Here is a 27,282-nt window from a genome sequence, read left to right as displayed (position 1 = left end):
AACATATTTTATGATAATGCCCCTATGACTAGTTTCGTCATTAATGACAATAATGTTTTTAAAAATATAGTCATTTTAATTATAATGTTAATATCATTAATAATGTGGTTTGTGGAAAATATAAAATAAGAATAAATATCATATGCAAATATTTATTACGCGTGAATTCAACTCTTTTCTATAATATGTTGCTGGTTATTATTAAGAGTGAGTTTTACAAGAACAATTTTGTACATTAATGAAATAATAATTTTTTTAAAATAAATGTTGGATTTTATAATATATGCATGCATTGTCTTTATGACGGCGTAGGGATAGAGTTCTAACATACATGATTACGTAAGAATATAGTTAATCCATAAATAAATAAATGACACGTTTGATTTGTTAGAATTCAATATCCAAATGCAAAGAGAGACAGAGTTGCTGGACAAGAGGCATACACGAGGCACACAAGATGTCTTTGCCTTTACGCTATATATATGTTGAATACAGCTAAACTACTAAATAAACCTAACCCTAATAATGATACAAAGACTGTAGTGCCCCTTAACTATATATGATATTATCTAACACCCCCCCCTCAAACTTACAATGGCGAAACCGAGAAGTATCGAGAGTTTGCCGAGTAGAAACTGGATGTCAGTGCTAGAGTTGTAGAGAGTACTGTGCAAAGAGTGCCAGAGTTGCATACAGTGTTATGCAGAGAGTGCTAGAGTTGTAGAGAGTTGCAAGGAGTGTTAGAGTTGTAGAGAGTGTTAAAGTTGTAGAGAATTGCAAAGAGTGCCAGAGTTGCAAAGATAATTTCATACTTCTCACAAGCCATTGAGGGCGTAACAAGATCCCCTGAAATTGCTAGAACCCACCTTAAATCCCTAAAAAGCACAGTAATCAAAATATATTTTTTTAAGAAAAACAAAAAAAAAAAAAACTAAAATTAAAGTACAAAGACAAGCCCATTCTAAGATCTATGAATCCAATTCAATCAAAAAACCCATTTCCCAAATCACTCTAAAAATAAAATAAAATCTAAACAATAAAAAAAGAAAAAACCTCTCAAAAAAGAGACCTAGAAAAATTAAAACCCAGTATTGTAACCACCCATGTGTATTCCAGAAGAGCAAAACCAAAAATCCCCAAAACCATATTCAAATGTGTGAGAGAGTGCATGGACAATGTTAGGGTGTGGCTCATATTGGAGTTGGTAGCCGCACCACCCAGCCGTAATCTTTGACGCTGCAAACCAACGGCCACCAAATAGCTGCCTACCACATTGAATTTTTAGCCACCTTGTATGACTTTCCCCCCTCCCATATGTGTAAATATATATTTGACGTATGTGTGTGGCAAGATTGTGAGTTGCGTGCTGTAGTGTATGCAGAGAGCGGTGTGGTGGTGTGTAGAGTGGTGTGAGGTAGAGTGTGTGTTGTTGCCCTTACAAGGCTTAACATCTTATTTTGATGCTAACAAACAAGAATAACTTAACATGCTTTGTTTAAGTGATGCATTTTCAGGACTCAATGATAAATGTAAGGTTAAAGAATTCATAAAAGCTTATACTTCAAAGAAGGATGATCAATATGAAGCTTAAAGCATGGAATCAAAAATGGATTTAAAGATAAAGCTTGAAGATCATGAGAGCATGAGGATTAAATAGAACTTGATGAAAGCTCAAAGAAAGATGAAGCAAGCATAAAGACCTCAAGGAATTCAAGAATTGAAAATTTGAAAAAATCTATAGGAAATTTCATGTAAGTACTTCAAATAATTTCAATATGGATGCATGAAGCTCTTAGGATAATTTATTGGACCTAGATACCTTTTAACATACTTATAAAATATTTTTATAAGGTCAAAAATTGTTTCAAAACAGTTAGAATCATTTTTTGAATGAAAAGCACCAAAAAGATGATTTTTCAATTGCTGTCAGTTTTTCTACATCTTAATTGATGTACATTTTTCTCCATAAAAAAATATTTATTTTAAAATGTGTTCAACATGAAAGTTTTATGATTTTCTCTTAGATTTTATTTGACACCAAGATCATCAAATTTAGAGTTATATAGAAAAAGTTATAACCAAAAGACTGAAGGGTGCTCGAAGTTGATAGCATGACAGTCGTCTGCCAATGTTCAAATAGAAGCCTGGTGTTGCACTATTAGACACTTGTCCATGTTCAGACAGGTGACTGCCACTCTTCTGTGTCTTTAATTTAACTGGACAGCCGATTTCCAAAAATGGACAATCAACTGTCACGCGGTTGTCTGAATTTTTCATAACGGTCAAATTTTTTAAATGAGGTTGCTTGAGGCTCAAACTTTATGAAAACTTGGGAAATTCTCCAAGTCACTTAAGGATCAAGTTACATACTTTTAAAAGTTTATAAATAAGTCTTAAAGATCATTGAATCAAAGAACCAAGAATTCAATTCAGCAAAAATTCAAAATCTCTCTCAATTGCTCTCAAATTCTCAAGGCTCTCTCTTGCTCTCGACTTGCACGAATTCAATTGAGCTTTTGCTGATCTTCTTCCACCGAAATTGTGCTACAAATTCTAAATCTTTCAATCATTGAAAGAATTAATCAGTGATATACTTCATTGAGCTTCAAGTTAAAATTCAATATTATTATTTACTTTGAAGTATATAGTTTTGAATTGTTGTACTAATCAGCTCTTTGGGGAGCAAATTATTTGTACGCATCTATTTGATTTATTTCTTGTAGATTGAAGATTCCAAGGATTGTTTGGATCGTTGAATAAGTAAGGGGATATTGCTTAAAGAGACAGGCTCTAGCCTAGTTAACGAGTGACCGGACAAGGAGATATTGTTTGGAGAATGCGGCTCTAGCCTTAACCAAGGAGTGTTGTAAAGGTTTGTTCCGCCCGTCAAAGGAACAAGTTTAGTGAATCCTTTGGTGGTTTGCCAAAGGTGAGGACGTAGGCTGGGTATAAGCTGAACCTTGTAAAAATCCCAGTCTCACTCTCTCTTTCCCTTACTCTTTATTTTTAGTATATATTTAAATTGCGTGGATGGTTTAAATTGGAAATTATATATACTACGTATATTTTGAAATCAAGTAAACTTGAAGTCTGATTTTGATTTGGGTTGCAGAAACCGAAAGGGAGTACATTGATTAAACCATATCTTACAGAAACCATACGAGAGTACGTCTCAAAGATAAATTAACTGAGAGTTTATTTGAATTTTGAATATTGGGAAGAGTGTGAATATTGTGTTGGATTTTATATTACATATCATATTAAACAAATCAATTAATACAAGGCTTCACATCAGCAAACACAAATTATCATTCACTACAGGGCTTAATTCAAATTTATATCCAGGGCTAACAACAAGAGCTATATTATGATTGAATGGTTTAAAATTTGATATTGGTAGCTTGTGTTTATATTTCAAAGAATGTTGAATCTTGTAAATTTCCATCAATCTAAATTGTGTTGCAGGTAACTTGTGCTTGGCAAATCATTTGGTTGTTGTTTTCAAATTGTGGATGATTGACTTGGTTACTTGAAATTGGAATAGCTTCCCAAGAGGGGGGTGAATTGGGATTTAAAAAATTTATTCCCCTTTGTCTTAGTTCTTTTGAGTTATAACAATAACCAAAACTTAAACATAATCACAAAGTTTATCAAAATCAAAACAATATAATCAATTGCTCAATCTTTGTAACAATCACCCTGTATTGATATGAAAATTTGCTGAACTTGTATAAGCCTTGTAGCACAATCACACTTCTTCCTAATGTTCAGCTTTTAAATAAACTTTTAGATTAACGAGTCAAGGATGATCAACCAACGTAGTCCCTTTCGATTTCCGTAATCAATGATGATCAATCCAAAACAAATTATCTTTCGATTTATTTAACAACCGAACATTCAGAATTGAATTTTAAAGCAACCACACAGATTATATCTTTTGCTGAAAAATAAAGAGTAGGGAAGAGAAAGAAGAACACAGGGTTTTTACGAGGTTCGGCTTCAACACAACCTACGTCCTTGCCCTTGGCAAAACCACCAAAGGATTCATTATTATCGTTCCTTTACCAGGTGGAACAATACTAGTGACAACACTCCTTGGGTAAGGCTAGAGTCCGCATTCTCCAAACAATATCCCCTTATTTGGTCCAACGATTCAGCACTCGAACCGTCAATTAATCTATAACAAAGATATAAAACAAGGTGTACAAGAACTTGCTCCTCAAAGAGCTGATTAGTACAAATTGAAAAACTATGTACTTTAGTAAATTCAGAATATGAATTTCAGAGTGAAGCTCTAGAAATTTATCACTGTAGGTATCTTTCAATGAATGAAAGAATCAACAATCGATGCACAAACTCAATGAGAAACTCAACAAAACTTCAGAGATTTTCGTGAGTGATGAGAGCAATAGAGAGCTTTCAGAATTTCAGTATGCTTTGAGAGAGTATGAGAGCTTAATGGATTTCTTCATTCTTATTTTTCAATGATGTATTTTACTTAGTTACTTTGATTAGCATCCTTTATGAAATTTGAATAAATTATTTTGAAGTTCTTCATAAGATGACATGCTTTCATCATTTGTTTCATCACTACTATAACCATTAACTGATTTGGATGAGGAGCTTCCCTCATCATCCCATGCCATAAAGCAAGTATAAGCAGCCTCTTGGTCACTTGATTCACATTTCGAACTACTTGTACTCATGTTGTTCCAAGTAGTGACTTTCATGACCTTTTTGTTTTTCTTTTTAGACTCTTTCTTTAGCAGTGGACATCCCGGTTTTATATGTCCAGTTTTGTTGCAATTGTAACACGCAGGAGTTTTGTTTTTTGATTTCTTGCTAACTTCTTCTTTTGATTCGGAGTTTTGATTACTTCTCTTGAATTTGTTTCTCCTTCTTAGTATCCTTACTAGCTTTTTAGATACGAAGGCTACTTCATCTTCATCCATTTCTTCTTCACTACTTGAGTTGTCCTTTAAGGGTTTGAAGGCCATTGATTCTTGGGTTTTGGTTTTTCCACTCTTTTCATTCATTGTCATTTCATATGTAAGGAGAGAACCTATAAGTTCATCTAAGGAAGTGTTTTTCAAATTTCTTCCTTCAGTTATGGTAGTGGCTTTTGGTTCCCACACGGTTGGTAGCCCTCTAAGAATTTTCCTTATCATTTTCATAAGTAGTGTAGGTTTTTCCTAGTGCATCTAAGGAATTTATTATGTGAGTGAACGTAGTGAACATATTAGTTATGGTTCATCCGGGTTCATCCTAAAACTTCATATTCACTTGTAATCATATCAATCCTATTATTCCTAACATCTATAGTGCCTTCATAAGTGACTTCTAGCTTGTCCCATATTTCCTTAGCTTATTTGCAAGCCATTATTCTATTAAATTCATTGACATCTAAAGCACAATATAAGACATTCATGGCGCTAAAGTTAACTTGCAACATTTTAGAATCCAAAAATCTTACTGAAAAAGAAAAATACTTGAAAATTAAAGAATTAGAAAGTATGAATGAAAAGATGATAGAAGACCTTCGATCCCTATCCTCTACGGTATATGAGAAAGATATGTATATTTCTGAATTAGAGAATAAAATCAGAAAATTATCTCTAGAATTAGAGAAATCACAAAAGAAGGTTGATGGCAAGAAAGATAAAGAGATAAATGATTTCAAGAATCAAATTGAAGATAAATAAAGGATCATTTATAACTTTACAAAAGGAAAAACAAACTTTAACAAAATGGTAGGCTCCCAAAGAATGTCTCTAAACAAAGAAGGCATTGGATTTAATAGAATTGAAAATAAAAAGAAAAAAAATATTTACATGGGTTATTTCTCAAAAGCCTCCAAAGATAATGCAAGCACATCCTTTAATGCTTACACTAACATCATATGCTATCAATGTAAGAAAAATAAGCATATAAAGTTTGAATGTCTATTTAAGAGAAAATTTGTAAAAACTAAATAAATATGGAGAGTTAAAGAAACATCCTTTATGAAACCAACTGAACCCAATAAAGTATGGGTACCGAGATAATAGACTAGTTCATAAATGAAAAACTTCATGGATTAAGTCATTCCCTTTAAAAATTGAGAAAGTAACTTAATTTATAATCAACAAACAAACTAGTTAAAATAAAAAAACTTAAAGATGAGTTTAAGATAAGTTTGAGAATGAATGCCTATATGAGATGCTATATGCTTACATGCCTATATGATATGCTACATGATATGCTTGACTTATATTGAAAATTTATGACTCACTATGTTGAAAATTTTGCATGAGATTATTGGGTATAAGCATGAATTTTGATATAAGATTAATTCTTGATCATGCATGCTATTGATAAATTACATGAATAGATTTATTGTTTTTTATATTGATATCCATGAATTATGAGAGATATAATGGTTATATTGGTATCCATGAGCTGTGTATAATGTGATAATGACTTTGGTATCCATGAATATGTTTGGTATCACATTTTAAAAATTTTAATTGGTATCACAATTTATTTATTTTATTTTTTTAAAAAGCTCATTTAGTATCACAATCTAAAAGATCAATTGGTTTTTTAAGCATGACAAGAATAATTATATCTACGAGCATAGTATGACATTGATGATATGAGCATAATATTGATATTTGATACATAATATGAATCAATGTTTTGAAATATAAGATGATGAAAGCAAAATTGATTACAAAACTGAATGTATTGAATTTAGGGGGAGTGTTATGTCATATTACTTATATTATGATTGTTTCCCTATTAATCAATTTAGAGAATTTTAAATTAGTATCATGAATTTTAAATAGATATCATGAATTAAATTTAAATCGGTATCATAAAATCAACAATTGAAATCTTGAATATTGTCTAAAGGAAAAAGCTTTTAGTAATGAAGTTACAACTTACATACTTAAATGTTATAACACACTACACTTGCTATATTGAAAAATAATAAATTGAGTGTGTTCATATGTTTTGATTTGCATGTTTAATGATATGCTCAAAATGTGATTTTACTTGAACTTAATTATTTTTTTTCTCTTTTTGATTGACGTCAAAAATGGGAGAAGTGTTTAAGTAAAAACTAAGCATGATAATATGATATTGCAAAAATTGAGCATGAACATAATATATATCAAAAGGAGGAGAAGTATTTGTTATTGATTGATAAACTCCAATTTATGAAGTGATGAGTATAATTTTAAAAGAGTTTTTGAAATTAAATATTGATATTGCAAATATTGATGAGATGATGCTTATTGAAAGGGAGAGTCTTTTTAAAGCTGACTCCAATTTTTACTTCTTATTTATCATCATAAAAAATTGGGAGATTGTTGCCCTTACAAGGCTTAACATCTTATTTTGTTGCTAACAAACAAGTAGAACTTAACATACTTTATTTAAGCGATGTATTTTCAAAACTTAATGATAAATACAAGATTAAAGAATTCATGAAAACTTATACTTCAAAGAAGGATGATCAATATGAAGCTTAAAACATGAATTCAAAAATAGATTTAAAGATAAAGCTTGAAGATCATGAGAGCATGAGGATTAAAGAGAACTCGATGAAAGCTCAAAGAAAGATGAAACAAGCATAAAAACTTCAAAGAATTCAAGAATTGAAAATTTGAAAGAGTTTATAGGAAATTTCATGTAAGTATTTCAAAGAATTTCAATATAGATACATGAAACTCTTAGGATAATTTATTGGACTTAGATACCTTTTAACATACTTAGAAAATATTTTTATAAGATAAAAAATTGTTTCAAAAATGTTAGAATCATTTTTGGAATGAAAAACACCAAAAAGAGAATTTCTTAATTGTTGTCAATTTTTCTACATCTGCATTTATGTACATTTTTCTCCATAAAAAAATCTTTGTTTTAAAATATGTTCAACATGAAAGTTTTTTTATTTTCTCTTATTTTTCATTTGACACCAATATAATCAAATTTGGAGTTATATAGAAAAAGTTATAACCAAAATACTGAAGGATGCTCGAAGTTGACAACTTGACAGCCGTCTGTCAATATTCAAATAGAAGCCTAGGGTTGCACTGTCAGACATCTGTCCATGTTCAGACAGGCGACTGCCACCCTGCTGTGTCTTTAATTTAACGATAGCCGACTGCCAAAAATGGACAGTCAACTATCACGCGGTTGTTTTGAATTTTTCATAATGGTCAAATTTTTTAAATGAGGTTGCTTGGGGTTCAAACTTTGGTAATACTCCAAGTCACTTGAGGATCAAGTTACATACTTTTTAAAGTCTATAAATAAGCCTCAATGGTCATTGAATCATTGAACCAAGAATTCAATTCATCAAAAATTCAAAATCTCTCTCAATTGCTCTCAAATTCTCAAGGCTCTCTCTTGCTTTCAACTTGCACAAATTCAACTGAGTTTTTGCTGATCTTCTTTTACTGGAATTGTGCTACAAATTCTAAATCTTTCAATCATTGAAAGAATTAATCGGTGATATACTTCATTGAGTTTCAAGCTGAAATTTCATATTGTTATTTACTTTGAAGTACATATGTAACACCCCAACCCCGAGGGGCCTGAGATATTAACTTTTTACCATTGATTTACAGCAAAAGCAAATAAACTCAATTATTATTAAACTAGAGTACTAATTATCTATATTACAATCATTTATTTCAAAAAAAGAAAAATTACATAAGCATAAATATCTGGCATCATACTAATATTTCAAAAAAATATTTATTTTTCTATCCCCACCCGCATGCTTGCTAAGCCTGATTTCCAACATGCTCTTCAGAGTTATCTGAAATAAAAATATGATTAGAGTGAGACGACGGTCAGTAAGTAAATAAGATTATTATTAGTGTGTGGCAAAAATGAGCTTTTTAAAAATTTCGTAAAACAATATTTAACATTATAACTTCAAAACTGTCTCTAGAATAAATATAAATTTAAAAATTTTTACATAAAACTTTTACCATCAACTATAACAGTAAAATTTTATAATCATATACTATAACTGTTAAATTAAACTTTTAACTTTAAAACTGTATAAATATTTAATGATAAATATACATATACTTTTCCTTATACGTTTTCTTTAGATCGTCATTTAAGCACTAAAATGATCATTTTTATGTAAACTTATACTTTTCCTTCAAATCATCAGTAACTTTGTACACGTAATTAAATATGTATAAACATATATTGTAAAAAAAACACCCTTAGGCCTGTTTGCCGTAAGTCATTTTTACCCCCATGACTGGGTTGTGCAGTCTGAAGACTGGACTTGGCTGGCTGGCTGACCAAACTAAATCAACGTACATAAACTTTAAGTGAGATTTTTTTTATTAAGTCCTGGTCCGGAACCAGGTGTGCACTCAGGAGAAATCCACTAATATAAATAACCATTCTGTAAATAGTGTAGGTGCACTCTGATCCGTATAAACTTTAAACTGCGGTACCGAGCATTTGTAACTTTGAACTTTCGTTGCCATAAGGGGTTTTAAAATCATCTTATTATAATTTATGTAATTTAAAATAATATTGTGAAAATCTCATCTTTACTCATATCTTCAAAAAAAATGTAACGTAGAAATAAACTCATGCCACACAATTTTTGTGTTAAAAATATATATAATTTTATTTTTGAATAGAAATAAATGCTAAAAATTTACCCGAAGGGATTAGAACATTTCTTAACCCAAAAATAGATGCAAGTATATTAAAGATAGAACTGGTATAATTAAATACGCGTAAAAATAAACTCATGGAAATTTTGTGGAACTAATTAACATAATTGAAATTTACTTATAAAATAAACTCGGGTATAAATTTTAAATAAAAAAAAAACTAATATAATTAAAATTTACTTACCTTATTCCTTACGAACACTGTAACTATCTCTAAGAAATGAGATCGGAAATAGTGGATGATTGAAAACTTACTCAAAAATTCTCTCTCCACCACAATTTCTTTCACTCACGAATTCTTCTCTTCATTGGAAAATTATTGTGAAAAATGAAGGTTGAAAGCTCCCTATTTATAGGAAAATTTTGGGAAAAAATGAAATTTATAAAAGTGTGGGGAGATGCATGAAATTATAATTTTTAAAAATTAAAGAATGGGCAAGGTATGGGTTGAGTATGGGATGGGGATGGAGGCCATGTGAGAGTGCTTGCCACCATTCCCATTAAATAAATTTTTAATTAATCACTTACTTAATTAATTAATCAATTAGTTAATTAATTATTTTATTATTTTATTATTTTATTATTTTTATTAATCATTATTATCATTATTATTAATTTTGAACCATTTTTAGTATTTATTTATTTTATTATTTATTTTTGAATAAGAATTAAATTTAAATTTTGAAAACTCATGTGGACATGGTCTTATGGGTCCCACACAACTTCGAGACCCAAATGGATCTTACGTAACTCGAATAGCTCTCATATGATTTTATGCATCCTACATAGCTTTGAGACTCGTGTAAACCTCCATACGGTTTCGGGACTCAAGTGGACCCCATATAGTCTTATGGGCCCCATATATGATACCTATATTATTATCATCTTATTATGTATTTTTACAAATTATGTCTGTCAAAACACTATTTTATGTATATATACTTATTTACGTGTACAACCAGTGTCTATCCTGTTTATCCTATGAAATTCCATTTTGACTAGGCCGATCTCCAATGAGCGACTGAGCCGCAATGGTCTCTGAGCACTCGCTTATACAAGGTATTTCTTAGACATCAAATATGGAATCAATGATCCTACAGAAAAAAACATTTTTGTATTGATATTAACTTAATGACTATTTTTATTATTTTATTATTATTGTACTTTAATCGTATATATATTTTTGGGTCATCATAACAAAGTTTTGAATTATTGTACTAATCAGCTTTTTGAGGAGCAAATTATTTGCACGCATCTATTTGATTTATTTCTTATAGATTGACGATTACAATGATTGTTTGGATCGTTGGCTAAGTAAAATGATATTGCTTAGAGAGGCGGGCTCTAACCTAGTTAAGGAGTGACCGGACGAGGAGATATCATTTGGAAAAGGCGGGCTCTAGCCTTAACCAATGAGTGTTATAAAAGTTTGTTCCGCCCATCAAAGGAACAGGTTTAGTGAATCCTTTGGTGGTTTGCCAAAGGCGAGGACGTAGGCTGGGTATAAGTCGAACCTTGTAAAAATCCCGGTCTCACACTCTTTCCCTTACTCTTTATTTTCAGTATATATTTAAATTGCATGGATGGTTTAAATTGGAAATCATATATACTACGTATATTTGGAAATCAAGTAAATTTGAAGTCTGATTTTGATTTGGGTTGCGGAAATCGAAAGGTAGTACATTGGTTAAATCATATTTTGCGAAAACCATACGAGAGTACGTTACTTGGTTAAACATCCCAAAGATAAATTAACTAAGAATTTATTTGAATTTTGAATAATGGGAACAATGTGAATATTGTGTTGGATTTTATATTACATATCATATTAAGCAAATCAATTAGTACAGGCTTCACATCAGCAAACACAAATTATCATTTACTACAGGACTTAATTCAAATTTATATCCAGGGTTGACAACAAAAACTATATTATGATTGAATGGCTTAAAATTTGATATTGAGTAGTTTGTGTTTATATTTCAAAGAGTATTGAATCTTGCAAATTTCAATCAATCTAAATTGTGGTGCAGGTAACTTGTACTTGGAAAATAATGTGGTTGTTTGTTTTTAAATTGTGGATGATTGGGTTGGTTACTTGAATGATTGGTTTGGTTGCTTGGTTGTTTACATAGTTGTGTTAATTGATTGAATTAAAAGAACTAAGTTCTTGAGTGATTAAAGATTTAAACAAACAAGTCGAGAATTAGCTCAAGGAAATAAAAGAAGGTTAATGATTCTTAAAAGGAATTTCAAGAAATTTTTATAATCCAATTCACCCCTCCTTTTGGGACTACACCTTACTTTTCATGTGTTGTAGAGAGAGAGAGAGAGAGAGAGAGAGAGAGAGAGAGAGAGAGAGAGAGAGAGAGAGAGAGAGAGAGAGAGAGAGAGAGAGTCGAATTGAGGGCAGTAGCATCCTCCTCCTTGAAAGCCTCTTGGTTATAGTGGATTGTGTGTTCTCCCGTGGACATAGGTCACAGTGGACCGAACCACGTAAATCTGGTATTGTATTGGAGTTGTATATTTTGCTTGTACGATTGTTGTTCGTAGATCACTTCCCAATAAATGGTATCAAAGCGAGGTTGGAGCAAAATCTCCACATCAGAGCGAAATTCCCATATTGGAGTCTCTGCCCAGTAGCACAAAACTCATTTTTGAGACCACCACAACGTTCCTCTCGTCGAGACGAAGTTAGCGGCAGTAACCGAAGCTCAAACAGAGCTCAAACAAGGTCGCATGCGCTCACACGTGCCAACAACAAAAAGACTATGTCGCCACGCATCCACACGAGCCTATTGGTGATTGGCAGGTGCGCTCACGCATTGGCAAAGGAACGAAAGGTGGGTTTACACGCTCTCATACGCCGGTGCACGTACGGCGAGCATTAGGAGGTTGAAGGTGCTGATGTCAGCACCGAGTCAGCAGACACGTCAGCGGGTCCACGGCCACATAGCGCCACGTCAGCGTTGAGTCGGTTGCACAATCAGCAGGGGGCTCCACGCCGCATCAGCAGTCGGAGTGCCACGTCAGCAGCTTGGACCCACAATGGGCCCCGATGTCACGTCAGTAGGCGGCGTCAAGTAACGACATTAGTGACCGTTAACAGCATCAGGAATATTCGGTTAAAATTGACGGATAGTTGACTGGTTTTTAACTGATTTGACCTTAAGTTTGACCGAGCTTTTCAGAGCCATTTTGGGTTGATTTTTCGAACATCTTGAACCATTTCTAAGGTTTTTAGCCATTTTGGAGCCATTGGTGGTGTATGTTTTGTGAGATTCTAAGCATAATGGCATGTGTTTTCGCTTCCAAATTTGAGGTAGAGAAGTTTGATGGGCGGAACAACTTCATTTTGTGGCAAAGCACGGTGAATAATATATTGGTTCCACAAGGCTTGATCGAGTCTTGTTATGGATAAGGATGTATGTGCAATAAATAATAGTGTATGTGAATTGAATGCATCGTGATTGTGGATATGTTATGGTGTGATTTGTGATGGTGGATGTACCATGGTAATACGTGTGATATATATGTGTATGCGGGTTTCTGTGTTATGGATGAGGATGTATGTGTGATTACTGTCTGCAAGTGTCCGTTCAGTTATTGGTGAATAATTAAATTGTTATGTTTTAATTACACTAAAACTCATCTGCCACACACTGATATAATTTATCCCATCCTTACTAAGAAGTGTCTCACTCCAGCGATTTATTAACTTTTCAGGTCCTTCTAAAGATCGGGTTTGAAAGCCTGGGTAAGGTTTAGTTTTTTTGTGACTGTGAGTGAATGTAAGATACTGGAACATATAAGTTTTTGTTTTAAATGCTAGTTATGTAATATAGGCAGATGAAAACTATTTTTGGTTGTACAGTATAGTACTCTGGTCTTTTATTTGAGGCAGTTTAATAATTTTTCGTTGCATGAATGATATTTATGGTATCAGAGATAGGTGAATGGAACATATAACATCCCGGGCCCCACTTGGAGTGTAAGAACCTGACCCAAGAATTTTAGATTTAATAAATAACAAATGGGTAAAAAGTTAAATTTAGTAGGCTTTGTCGAAAAAGCCATTGTTCTCGTCGACGAAGTCATTGTTCTTGTCGATGAAGGCCCCTATACTCTTCATTGCCGAAATTCAGAGCTTCTTCAACGAAGAGATACTAAACGAGTTGTAAAATATCGGAATAGGGTTCGTCGTCGAAGGAACCAGTTCGTCGACAAAATGTGTAGATGATTCGTCAACGAAGGCACCATCTCGTCGACAAATTGGACCAAGTCAAATGGGCTATAAATATCATTTTTCATTTCTTCATTGCTAAAAAAACTCAAATCTCTCTTTCTCTCTTTAGAATTCGAACCACTCTCTCTTTTTATAGGGTTTTGGGCCGTCTGGTACTCGAATTAACGATCTGACATTACCACATCGATCAAGAGAAGAATCTCTACGTTTATAATGAATCGGAATTTTGTTTCAAGGATTTTCGGATTTTCTCCAAAAATAGAGGTAAGGGTCCGATTTCATTTTTGGTTTGGTAGATTTGTAGTAGGTAGGATTATATTGAAGTTGTGTTCTTCGATTTTTAGGTTTTGGGAACTCGGTTCACTATTTAGAAGTAGTATAGTTTATGTTTTGGTTTTCGGGGAAAGGTAACGGGTTTCTATTTATATCAGTTATTTTTGTAATCTAAATCAGTAAAACTATGTTTTACGATTATACGGATGTTTTGGATACTTATTTGGGAAAATCTATTAGGTGAAATTACAAGATTTTCAGGTTTACAGTTTTTGGGAAAATTTGGGGTTTTGGGTATCATCTCCATTTCTATTGGAAAACTATATATTTAGTTAAGCTATAATATAGAGATGACCGTACCTTTGATTATCTTAAATTGTATTTTTGGAATACCTGATATGAGATTGTTTGTATACCTAAATAAGTGTGGAATGAGCTTATACATTTTGAATTATATGTTTGAGGAAAAGCATGTTGGTTAACTATCATAGGCTGTGAATGATATGTTTTGTGAAAAAACGTACCAATTAACTACAATAGGCTGTGAGTAATTGAAATGAGATATAGGAACATGAGTTCTAAATTCTTCTAGATTTTGTGAAAATGCAGAGTCGGGATAAAACCGAAGGCCTAAGACAATCGAAGTGTGCTGGTTAACAACCAAAGGTTGAGATATGAGGCGTGCCAGAATAATACCGTAGGCGGCGATATCCGGCTTGAGGCCGAGGGTGTGTAATACCACCTATGATTCCGGTTGGTCACTGAAGGGTATGAGTTTGTACCATGTTTGCACCGATTGAACGTTGTGGGGCTTAGGCTACGCCAAGTTACCGGGGGCGCTATGTTGTGTGGCTGGCTTAGGCCGAAGAGTGTGACGATACTAGATTGAGATGTTTTGTGAGACGTATACTGGAACTGTTTCGTGAAAATACTGGAATTGTAAAATGTTTATATTTTACTGTTGAAATAACACTTATTATCCACACACTAATATAACCTGTTTCTCTCTTACTGAGAGGTGTCTCGCCCCTATCATACAAATGTTTTTTAGGACCCTCGAGTAGCCGACACTAGCGTCCTAGCGGTTTATGAGCGTGGTGGTTGTTTAGCACTGTCTAGGTACTTGTATAAGTACTAAACCGTGGCTGGGGTGTCATTTTGGGTTATGTGGATACTCGGGGATTATGTTTTGTATTATGGGACTGGATCCTGTTTTGTAGACTTTGGTATGGTTTTATGAATGTATTAGATTGAATTTTCTGTTGCGTATATATATTGTGTGTGGGATGATGGATAGGGTACACATGAGCCCTTTGGGGTCGGACCCTTTATATTCTATAGTATCATGGATGGTTGTATGATACAGGGACAGGTTAGGTTACTAAACCACACCATGAGACCCATTTCTGGGTTCGGGGCGTGACATGACGAGTTCGGGGCGTTACACTTACGATCTTAAAACATTTAATAGCATATATATAAAACAACTTGTTTTATTTATAGGGATGTGAATCATAGCCTACTTTTGTCAATAAAGCAAGTAAAAGCTATCACAATATATATTAATTGGGTTGGGGTGGAAAGGAATTAAAACCCTATGAGAGCCTATGAGGAGATATCTTAGAGGTACAAGTGTATGTTGTGATTGTTATCCTTTTTCTCAAGGATGTTATATTTTTTTGTCGAAAAAAAATGTGTGTTTGGTTGATGGGAGGTTTACTAGAAACATCGACATATGGTTTTAGTTCAGTAGAAACAAAATGTTTTTCCTCAGGATTCTCTCAACAAATAGAAATAGAGAATGAAGTAATTAGAAAGATTGTTATAAGTCCCCTCCTCTAGAGGGATTATCTAGAAAGCGAGCCATTTTGAATACATTTATATAAAAAGCTAACATAGATATTATGGCAGCAAGTGATTGAGTTTAATAATTCCTCATATGAAATTATTAATTCTAGAGATATAGTAATATGGAGAAGACAAAATTGTTTCAAGCACCGATAGAACCACACATTTGTCAACATTTTTCTTATACAAAACCACACATTTGTCAACATTTTTCTTATACAAATTTAAAATATAATATATAAGGTGGCATTACAAAACTATAAATAAAAAGTAAAATTGTTTTCTAGAAGTGAAAAAGATGTTACGATTTATAATGTTTGTATATTTTAACAAAAGATAATGATTTTAATTATTACATTGCATTGCTTTTAAATTTCATTTTTTTTAAACCATGGTTCTCGCTTCTAATTTAATTTATTTTATTGGATTCTCACAAATTTCTCTTAGAAAAAACTAACATAAGATTATGTTCGATTTGTTGAATGCTTAGATTAATTTAGTAGGTTAGTTACAGTTACTTGTACAGGAAATTATGTTGTTAGTATAAAGCAACTAACAATATGAAACATTTTTAGTCTCTATGATAAAACATTTATGTTGAATCAAAGGAGTCATAAATATTTTTGTGGCCAAAACCATTCATTATTTTTGTTTGATATTCAGTCTCAATTATAAAGCTTTTTTTTACATAATTTTAACAATAATAATAGTAGTAAAAAAACTATGTTATAATCAAATACAATCCTAGTTGCTTTTTTTTTTTTTTTTTGCCTTTTTTTTTAATTAAAAAAACTCTACACATATGTCAACCTTTTGAAAATATATTTTTTCAACAATAACGCTAATCCTATATTTAGAGAGATCTTATGTTGTATTGAATTGATATAAAATATAATATAAAATTATGTTCAAATTTATTCAAATTCACTCAAATTTATATCCAAATGTAAAAATCATGTTTTAGCAAATACAACATAAGCACTTGTTTTAGTTAAAAGCAATCATATTTTATTTACTTTCTTAAAAAATATGATTTGTTGTACATTTGGTATATAGAAGTGAAGTATAACGGGGATGAACAGAATCAAATTTATCATTTGATTTCATCACACTAGGTTCAAAATTTCATTTTAGTCCACAAATCAAACATATTATATCTATTTTGTATGAAAAAAATGCAACTACCAAAATTTCACTCAAAATTAACCCTCGACTTCATTTTTTTTTCCCCCAAAAATGCCCTAAAAAATGAAAAAAAAAAAAAAAAAAAGGTCTTCCGAAAGGATCAAGGTGATCCTCCCATTAGACCCTCTCATTCAATAAAAATATACTAAATAATAAAAATACATTGACTCTATCATTTACTTACTATTTGATGTGTTTTTTTTTTTTTTTTTTCTTTCGGTAAGAGGGTGCAAATGGGAGTAATTTTTTCTCCTAAAAAAAAATTACTGATGAAAATTGGCCCATGGCCCTCAGCCCGGATCACTCATAGTTGGGCTTCAAACAAGGCCGAGCCCACTAATATATTATTCATTCGGGCTACGGTACCACAGTTCCGTACAAGCCACGTGTCCATACGGCCTTCACCCGATCTCAACCTCGAACAAGAGCGCGTGTTTACCACAAGTTCAACACTTTCTCTTCGTCCACATAGACCTCGCTTTAGCTGCTTTTCCAACTTCATCTAGGGAGAAGAGAGAGAGAGAGAGAGAGATCACTGTAATCGGCGATGGCGTCGATTGTAAGTATATTGAGTGGTGGTTTAGCATCAGTGCCGACGGAGGGGCTGAAGCTGAGCAGAGGAGGCGCCGCCCAGCTCTCATGTTGCCCTTGTTCTTTTTCCGCCACCAGCGGAGCTGCGAGGAGGCGGCGAGCGGTTGGGGTGGTGAGGGCGGAAGGCATAAACCCTGAGATAAGGAAAAGCGAAGAGAAGGTGGTGGATTCTGTTATCGTCTCTGAACTTTCCAAGCCCCTCACTGCTTACTGCAGGTTCTTTTCATCCTCTTGAAGCTCTTCTCTTCTTCGTTAACTCTTGCCCCTTCTGTTCCGTTTCCCCTGTTATTTTATTATTGTTGGGATTTGGAATCATCTCGCGTTAGAAAATAAAAACTCAATGATTGCACCCTTTAGCGTGTAAATAATTTCATAGGCTGCAAGTTGCAAGCTCATCTACCCCATTAGGTGCATTATCAGTGGGGAGGGCCTTTCAATGGTGGGTCAATCTCTTTTGGTTTAAGTTTTTTGTTGCATGTTAAAGACTAGAAGTATTCATTGCTACACACTTTCATAGCTCAATTTATAGTGTGAAATTACGCCCTATGATTATGTGCACACACGAAAATATGAAAAATTTGAAAAAATCAGAAGGGAGAATAAGAACACGAATTTACGCGTTTCCGTAATGTGACTACATTCATGGAGTGCGCAATTTTCACTACCAATCGAAAAACTATCGTTAGGGTTTCAACCCTCGACTAGAATGTATATAAATAGTCCCATATGAAAACCCCAAAATACCCTCATATGATAATATAGTTACATTGCAGGCCCTTAAATCCTCCCATTTATATCAGCCTTCAAGTGGATACTCTTTGAATGTGAGCAACAACTCAATAGTTTGGATACAAATATTGCTTAGAATGGAGGTTCACAAATAGGGTCATTTATAATTTTCATTTTTGGTTAATTATGGTGCTATGTGTGTGAAAAAAGTGAGTTATTTCTCATGTAGCTCAGTTCATTTTCCCCCTTTGCTTGTTTTTGTGTAAGAAATGGGAATCATATTAATTTTTTGGAAGATGTTTGGGCTGGTGAGGTATCTTTGGAATCTTTGTTCCCTCGTCTTTATAGATTATCCCTCTTACAGATAAATGCTATTTATTCCTTTGAGTGGGGATACTTTCTTGGGATTTTCATTTCTTCAGAAATCTCAATAAGGGAGAGGCTGAGGTTATGAATTTGTTGGTGCATACGCTAGATTCTTTTGCTCCTTGAATGGGCGGTGATTCGAGGATTTGGCCTAGGGACTCATTTGGTTCATTCTCCATGAAATATTTTGTTGCCCACTTGTTGAAAAGGCTAAATCCTTCTTGTTTTTCCTTGAATCATTTTATTTAGAAGGCCAAGGTTCCTTGTAAGCCAGGGCTTTTATGTGGACTTACTCTTAATAGGCTTAAAACTAATGATTTGCTGCAACTGAGAAAACCTTCCAAGGCCGTAAGTCCTAATATTTATGTGATGTGTGTGGGAGCTGGTGGACGAGAGACCATTTATTTCTACATTGTAAGGTGGCTAGGCAGCTTTGGAATTCCATTTTCTGCATTTTTTTAGGAAGCTTTGGTGCTTTCAAGACTATATAATTTCCTAATGGTACAGTATAAAGGTTTTTGGAGGAGTTAGAGGGGAAAATTTTTATGGAGATGTGTAGTTTTTGGCATTTTTGGGCTTTATGGATCGAGAGGAATGCAAGGATCTTCAACAGAAAAATAAATTTTGTACATTTTCTTTGGGATAGAGTTACTTTCGGGGCTTCTTTTTGGGCTCATTCTTGGGGATTCTTCCATAGAATGTTGTTATCGGATCTTCAAGTGGATTGGAAAGGAGCTTTGATGTAATTGTTTATTTTGTTTATTTTTTTCTTTATCTCAGCATTAGGACTCCCTATAATCCTTTCTTTATAATTATCTCTTCTATATATTCATGAATTTTCTATTTCTATCAAAAAAAAAAAGTATTAACTAGAACCATGATTATAAAACAAATATATTTTGGTAGAATTAACAATCTGAAAAAAATGGTCAGATTTGGTTGAAGTATGCGAGAATTGAGAATGAAATATCATTATTGGCTTCTGTTTATAAATCTTGTTATTAATTTAATTAAGGGATAAAAATAGGACAAATGAGTAAATATATTTGTTGCTGCCAAAAATCTTTGCATCCATGGTTGACAATCATCAAAAACAAAAGGAAAAATAAGCTTGAGAGACCCCAATGGCCTCCGGACTTTGGAGACCTTCTCCAATGCTAAAGTCAAAATTAGAATGTAGTAAGTATAGATAGTTGTAGCCATGGCCATCCTCACTCACCTCCTCCTTGTGGCTTCTTTTGGCTCCTTAAGTAAACATTATCCCTAAGGTTGATTGTCCCCATTAAGACGGAGTTATTTGACATTTTACGAGGTTTGCATAAATTATACCCTCTTTCCTTTATGCCTCTGATAACTGTAAGGTTCTTTTTGTTAGATTTTTCCTTTATCAGATGCACTCCACTCCTAAACTTGGGTAGGGTTGGGCATGGTTCGATTAACCGAATCATGATCCCCAAATTGTTGACCGAATCTAATTTTCGGTTCACTAAAATTGTGAATTGAAACCGAATTGTTTCAAATGGTTAACCGGATTTTATACCAATATCCAATGGTTAGTCGAACTGAACCATTAGATTTGACTATGACTCGTTTTCCACCAGAGAGAGAGGTAGAGGTACCTTCGTACCCGTTGAGTTTGTGACACATGCATTTGTGACGAATAATGATGGTGGTGACTCAGCGACAGCAACTGGGCGGTGGCAACGACGACTCGATGAGTGGGTAGGGGCAATGGCGACGGTTACTCGGTGAGTGGGTAGTGGCAATGTGGGACAATGGATGTCGGCTGCTGCCTACTGACCTCTAGGAGTGGGTGACGGCTAACGATAGTAGTTTGTGACTCATGAGATTTGTGATGAATGGTGATGGTGGCGAGTGGGCGATGGTGTGTGGGTGGCCGCAACGACAACTCGGCAAGTGGGTAGGGGCGACAGTGACGGAGGCTTGGCGAGTGGGCAATGGCGATGTGGGACGACGGCTGTCGGCGGCTGCTTGCTGGCCGCTGGGAGTGGGTGATGGGCTGATGACAGTGTAGAGGGTGAGGGGGATTAGGTTATTAGGATTTAGGGTTTCTTTGGTTTTGAGAGGGAAGTGAAAGAATGAAGATGAAATTATGAACAGGGAAATTCAAATTTTAATTTTGAGGGGGAGACGGGAGTGGTGTAATAGTGTACAAACTTTATATCATTACTTATTTTTAATTAAATGATATATTTTAAATATTATATATTTATCTTATCGGTTCGGTTCGGTTAATGAAATGGCCAAAACCAAAACCAAACCATTAACCAGAAAAATCCAAATTTCGAAGAGAAACTGAACCAAAAATATGGTTAACTGATTTTTTGGTTGGGTCTGGTTTGGTTTTTCAGTTTTCCTTCCCCACCCCTAAACCTAGGGTTTTTCAGAGCATTAGGAGTAAGTTTCTTTCCACAAGAGTGCCTTCTTGCTCTTTTTCTCCTTTTTCTTTTCTCCCTTTTTCATTTGGCTGTTAGAGCTTTTGCTTAATGATGTTTAAAGGCAAGCTCCTCACCTCCATCATCCTTTGTTTTTTTTCTTGTCCTTTTCTTTTTTTCGTTGCCTCCCTAGGCTTCGGAGCTAGGGTGGCCCACTCCGTAGGAGTCCCTTTTTTTATTTTGAGGAGCTTGGTTCGCTTGATTGGGATGGTCTCCTCTTCGGAATCTTTAGGTGGAATTCCCCAAAAGTGCCTCCTCTTGTCTTCATACGGAGATGGTGTTAGGATTTCTAGAGTCCATGGATGAGCTTGATATACATGGATAAGCATCAACTTGGCTCAAAAGTTTAAGCCTATTAGGTCTTAGGCCCAACCATGTACATAAGCACCCATCTTTCACTCTAATTTTCTAATGTGGGGCAAACTCACAAGTGAAATTCTCAATAATTTCCTTCTCACTTGTGAATGTAAACCACTCTCCCTTGAATAAGCCGTCTCCCTCTTGGGAGCAAGCCTAATTCTCCAACAGTTGCTCAAGTCTTACCCTGACACCATACGTGCCTCAAATTGCATTCTATGTGCTTTCAAACCAATCCTGCCTCCCATGTCCTGACCCTATTCGGATTCATCTACTAGGTCTACTTTTTCATGGGTTTCTTTTCAAGATTACCTCTTTTGATTTGAGCGACCAGTGAGCACGGACCACCTCTTTTTTGGGCCTTCCCCAAGGTTACTGGCCAAGTTGACCTTCTCCTTCGAGACTATTTGGCAAGGTTATTCACAATAGGAGTTGACCTACAACACCTATCCTTCAAGACTATTTGTTATTTGCTGAGGTTACCACCTTAGGAGGTGGCCTTTTTTTCAAGGCTATTTGCGAAGGCTACCGTTGCCAACAAGTGGCCTGCTTTCCAAGGCTATTTGCCAAGTGGGGCTATTTGGCCTTTTATACATGGCCATTGTCCAAGCGTTTGCTTATTTGGCCCTTTGCACTTCTATTTTGCGAAGTGGGCCTTTTTGACATTATGTGCCTATCCATTGTGCCAAGTTTCTTCAAGTGGGCCTGTTTTTATTTATGGGATCTTCTTCTGCCCCTTGGGAGAATATAAATCCAAAATATTATGTGCTTGTGGAGCTAATAGAAAATCTAATAGTACGTGTCCTCACGGGGCTAAGAAATTCAATACACCTGTTAAGGTTAATTCAAATTTTATGACAAGGCCCTTTTAGGGTTACTTTTTTTTTTGGGAGGGGGGGGGGGGACGGCGTAGGGCTAAGGTGTTGGTCTTTCGCTTACATGATTTGAATATTCGTAATACTTGAGCAATTCTTGCATTCATAAATTTTACATTGAAAACTCAAATCAAATAGATCACGAGAAGGTTCGAAATTCATATCCGTGTATACACAATATACTATATCATGAAGAAATTGCACTGCACAGATTATGCCCACGTGTAACTACCAATTAACTGATCTAGTAGGTCAAGCCCCGTAAGAAATAGAAATGAATTGCATTTAATTATTACATGTGTTCACCAATCCTATTATATATAGTGCTCTCGGACCGATATTTTATGTTTTCAAACTAATTTATGTGGGCCTAAGTATTTTGTTTTGTTTATTTTATATATGCTTAAGATTTTTAGCAAGGATAAGTTCACATTGTTATCATGACTTTTAGCCATATGATGTGTTCTAAGATGCACCTTCTATTTGAAATTGCCAACTTTGTTTCCCTCAGGAGTTGGGATATTGATATAATAAAAATGTAATTCTTCTCCTCTTATATTGGTGGATATTGGCCAGGAAACATGTTGCGGTTTTGATTTCTTTACTCCTCAAATCAAAAGATGTTTCATGCTTTGCTTCAGTTGCTCAATTATTCACTTGTTGCAGTCCTCAACATCAATCTAGGGATATTCATCTTTGAATGTTCCACCACACCCCTTGTGGTTTCTTAGCTAAGCTTCTTAACAAACATCTATGGTTGCATACTTGCATGTGTTTACCACAAAAACAAAAAAATAAGAAAGGAAGAATGTAGCTTAGAATCCTTATTCCATATTCCAGGAAGAATGCACCTAATAAGTTTTCTGTATATATTATTTTTAATAGCAAAAATACCTTTACAACATATATTTTATGTATATTTTGAAGGAAATAAAATATTTTAATTTAGAATATATCTAAATTGGTCAAATTGACTGGGTTTTTCACCGCTTTAGCTTGTTATGAACCTTAAAACATAAAAAAACTTTTATATCCCACCCCCCCGCCCCCGGCTCTCTAAAAACACTCTACGTGGCCAAAGACCATCCAAGAAGTGTATGAAATTGAAAATATTATAACCGTGTGCTTGAGAGCTTAGAATTTGGACTTTCGATTTGGATTCATATAGATTTTAACAAAGGCGATACAAAATCTACATAAATTCAAATCCAAAGCTTGAAATTCATGTTCCAAGATGCAAGCGTAAAATATATGAAGAACTCTGTGCAAGTTTATAAAATTTTGAATGCATGTTTGAGAAGTGTTGCTGCTGGACATGGATATGGAAATGGCACAATGGCTCCTTTATATAGAAATGCTTTCTCCTTCCCCTTTTATATCCATAGGGAACCGAAGCTCCTTTAATGAGTAACCAATAGGTCTTTGAAGACATGCTTCTAGTCTCCATGTATGTTTAGTGCGTTTTTTTTTAACAGGGTATAAAATTTCCTAAGAAACCAATTTTATATAGAGAGACAATCCTTGGCTTTTTGTCCCAATTCCTGTATTATCTAAACCTGGATATTGATGTGGTCATGTTAATGTGGTAATACACCTTATTGGCCCGGTCACATATAACTTGAAATCTTAAACTACGAAATTAAAGAAAATGGCATTATATCATGATGTTGTTGTTCCTGTGTGTGCGTGCACTTTTGTTTGTTAAAAGTCTAGTGTACAATTACTTAATGGAAAAGTATGGGTGCAGGTGTTGGAGGTCTCGGACTTTCCCTCTTTGTGATGGAAGCCATGTGAAGCACAATAAAGCGACTGGTGATAATGTTGGACCTTTGCTGTTGAAGAAGCAGTGAGAATATTGATAATGGCTGTATCTTGTTATTTGGTATGCCTCTAGGACTCGAAAAGCTAGAAATTCAAGTTGTTTATGATCCAGGCCAATGATTTTTAACCCAAATCATTTGTTTTTCTGTTGCCAAACGAAAATTATCATGTCAAAATCACAAAGGCAAAATGCATTTTTGCTGTGTTATTTGGAAGATGTTTTGTTGCAAACAGAAACCATCTCATGTACTCTATTGAACGATGTCAACTGTAGTTTAATAAAATAGTTGAAGAATACCAAATTCTTTATGAATATTGACGATACAAAATCAAGGTCAAAGGAAGGACGAGTATGTGCGAAAGAAATTCTTCAAGTATATTTTTATTTTGGGGAAAACAATATTCAGCACTTGGTATAAGACATATTGATTTCTAGAGCATTGTAGTACAAATGGTGCTCCTTGAGTTGCTCTTGTTTTCATGGTAGACCTCACTGGTTTTATCAGCTAGTAGTAAAGCATGTTGTGGGGAAGACCCTTTTTTGTTCATAGCAATGCCCTCGACTTAATGAGGGAGAGCTGAGAAGACATGTTGCAATGTGTGCTTTCGTTTCGTTGTTTTTTATTTTTATTTTTCCTTTAATGACTCTCTTTTCCGGTTCTCCCTCGGCATTGAGCTAAGATTTGTTTGTTGGGGAGACGGGAAGTCATTGGTAAAACTTTCTTTTGATTGATGTCACGTAAGCTAAGATTCACTTCCCCCACTGAGAATATCTTCATTTCCATCACTCTGGTTCATGCAGCAATACTTTTTATTTCATTTTGGAGACTGCTAGAATTTCTTCGTTAACCTTGGACGTCTCAAAAGAGCTTGTTGCAAACTTTGTTCGAGTTTGAGAATATATTTTCTTTCTTCGGAGTTCTCTAATCAATATTTAATTAGTGAACCATGTAGCTCTGTGCATGTTATTAGTGTCCTAGTAATAGAGGGTATTTCAGCATTTTCTATTAAAGAATATTACAGAATTTAATGATTTTAATGTTTGATGTTTTTGTATGTAAAATCAGAAGGTTTGAGGAATTGAACCAAGTAGTATAGTTTCAATGAAGCTCTGTTATAATTGTTTTATTTTTGTGTGCAGTTTAAATTTCTGACTTGTTATAAGCAAATTCAATGGTGTTATGGTTGGAGATGGAATGGGCTTCTTGGGCTTTCCCAGGATTTGTTGGGCCGAATGATGGTGGGTTCATGCTGGCCCTAACCCGTGAAGTTCCTATAATTCGGGTCGGGTTGAAGTAGTCCTTTTTTGCGCTCAAATTGGGTTGTGGTTAGGGCATAAGTGGAATTTAAAAAATATTAAGGAGTGCTTCAAATTTGAATTTGTATGAGCTTGAACAAAATAATATATAATTTTTTATTTAAGTTCACACAAATATAAAATTTAAGAGTTGAAATTCATGTTTCCGAGTATTATATAAAAAAAACATAAATAAATAAAAAAGAAAACTGTTTGGATGCCGAGTCAAAGCAAAGAATATAGGGATAAAAATTTCATTTAATTGTTATTAAAATATGATTATTTTTTCAATTATAATTAAATAAATTTTTATTCATAATAGTATTTGTTATTAAGAGAATATAATAAAAAACAACTTAATTTTTTCCTTCTTAATTATGAATCCATTTTTTGAATAAGATATTAAGTGACAATTAATTAAATATAAAAGAAATTTAATAATTTTTATAAAAAACATTATAGAGGGGACAAAGAACCAACAAAATGTTAAAAAGAAAACTTAATTTCAAAGCGAAAACTTTTCGACCAAAGAGGTCCTTATTCCAAAGGAAGCTTGTCATCTTATCCCATGGCATCACCGACGCCTCCTTTGAACTATTTGATTTTGATTTTATCTAGATTTAATGAAAATCTGATACAAAATTGTACTATTTTTTAAAAAATTTATATAAATTTAAATATATATATACACACACACATAAGGATTTGGTAATGAAACATTTCAATGTAATGAATTGGAAGCAAAAAGAAATAAAAATTCTATTTGATAAAATAATATGATAATTTCTCTTTTGTTTTAGTATACTATTAAATACTAAATTTTCTTTGATAATTGAAAAATATGTACTTTTAATTAAGAATCTCATGAGTAATTAAATTTTTTTTTTTTTATATAGTCAATCATTTTATTATGATACCTTCATATTTGAGATTTTGCCATTTGAATTTTAAATTGACCTATTGCAAAATAAGCTTAATAATAAAAAAAAAGGGGCAATGGAGTCAATGGTCCAAACCTAACTCATGATTTGATTTTACATGGAAAAAAAATGTTGAATTCTTTAAACAAAGAGAATGACTTGGACCTTCGAATATATGGAAAATTATACATACATACATATATACATATTTATCATTTAAATTTTTTTTATTTAAAATTTTACTAAACTCATCCACGTATCTCTTTCTATCTCATTTTCTTTAATAAATATAAAAATAATATTAATATTTTATTAGGGGCCAATTTTTTTTTTTTGAGTCAAAACTTTGACATAATAAAGCCCTTTAAACTCATCAAGACAACAATAAATAATTCATTAGGCAAACCTTTAGCTTTAAGTGAAAAATCGAACCCGAGACCTTGGGCCGGCCAACTCCTATTTCGTCCTATTTTGTACGGTCCAATTAATATTACCGTGCCCACGATATAATCCCTCTCTTAACATGCTTTTAGACCCTTCTAACTAATTAATTAACTATCTGGGTTATGGGCTTCCACATGCACTTGTCATTGACTTTGCAAAGGGTCAACCAAACA

At 33.7% G+C, this 27,282-nt stretch overlaps 1 protein-coding gene across 1 annotated transcript; it reads left to right on the top strand.

Annotated features, from left to right (window-relative positions):
* Positions 1 to 17,454: 17,454 nt before the first annotated feature.
* Positions 17,455 to 24,761, top strand: LOC131146548 (CDGSH iron-sulfur domain-containing protein NEET). The gene is made up of 2 exons (XM_058096198.1): positions 17,455 to 18,060; positions 24,375 to 24,761. Exons 1-2 carry the CDS (start codon positions 17,801 to 17,803, stop codon positions 24,475 to 24,477), a joined length of 363 nt encoding a protein of 120 aa, XP_057952181.1. The 5' UTR covers positions 17,455 to 17,800; the 3' UTR covers positions 24,478 to 24,761.
* The last annotated feature ends 2,521 nt before the right edge of the window (positions 24,762 to 27,282 follow it).

This window comes from Malania oleifera, chromosome 13 (assembly GCF_029873635.1).
Source record: "Malania oleifera isolate guangnan ecotype guangnan chromosome 13, ASM2987363v1, whole genome shotgun sequence".
NCBI lineage: Eukaryota > Viridiplantae > Streptophyta > Magnoliopsida > Santalales > Ximeniaceae > Malania > Malania oleifera.
This window is presented reverse-complemented; position numbering and strand designations above follow the sequence as displayed.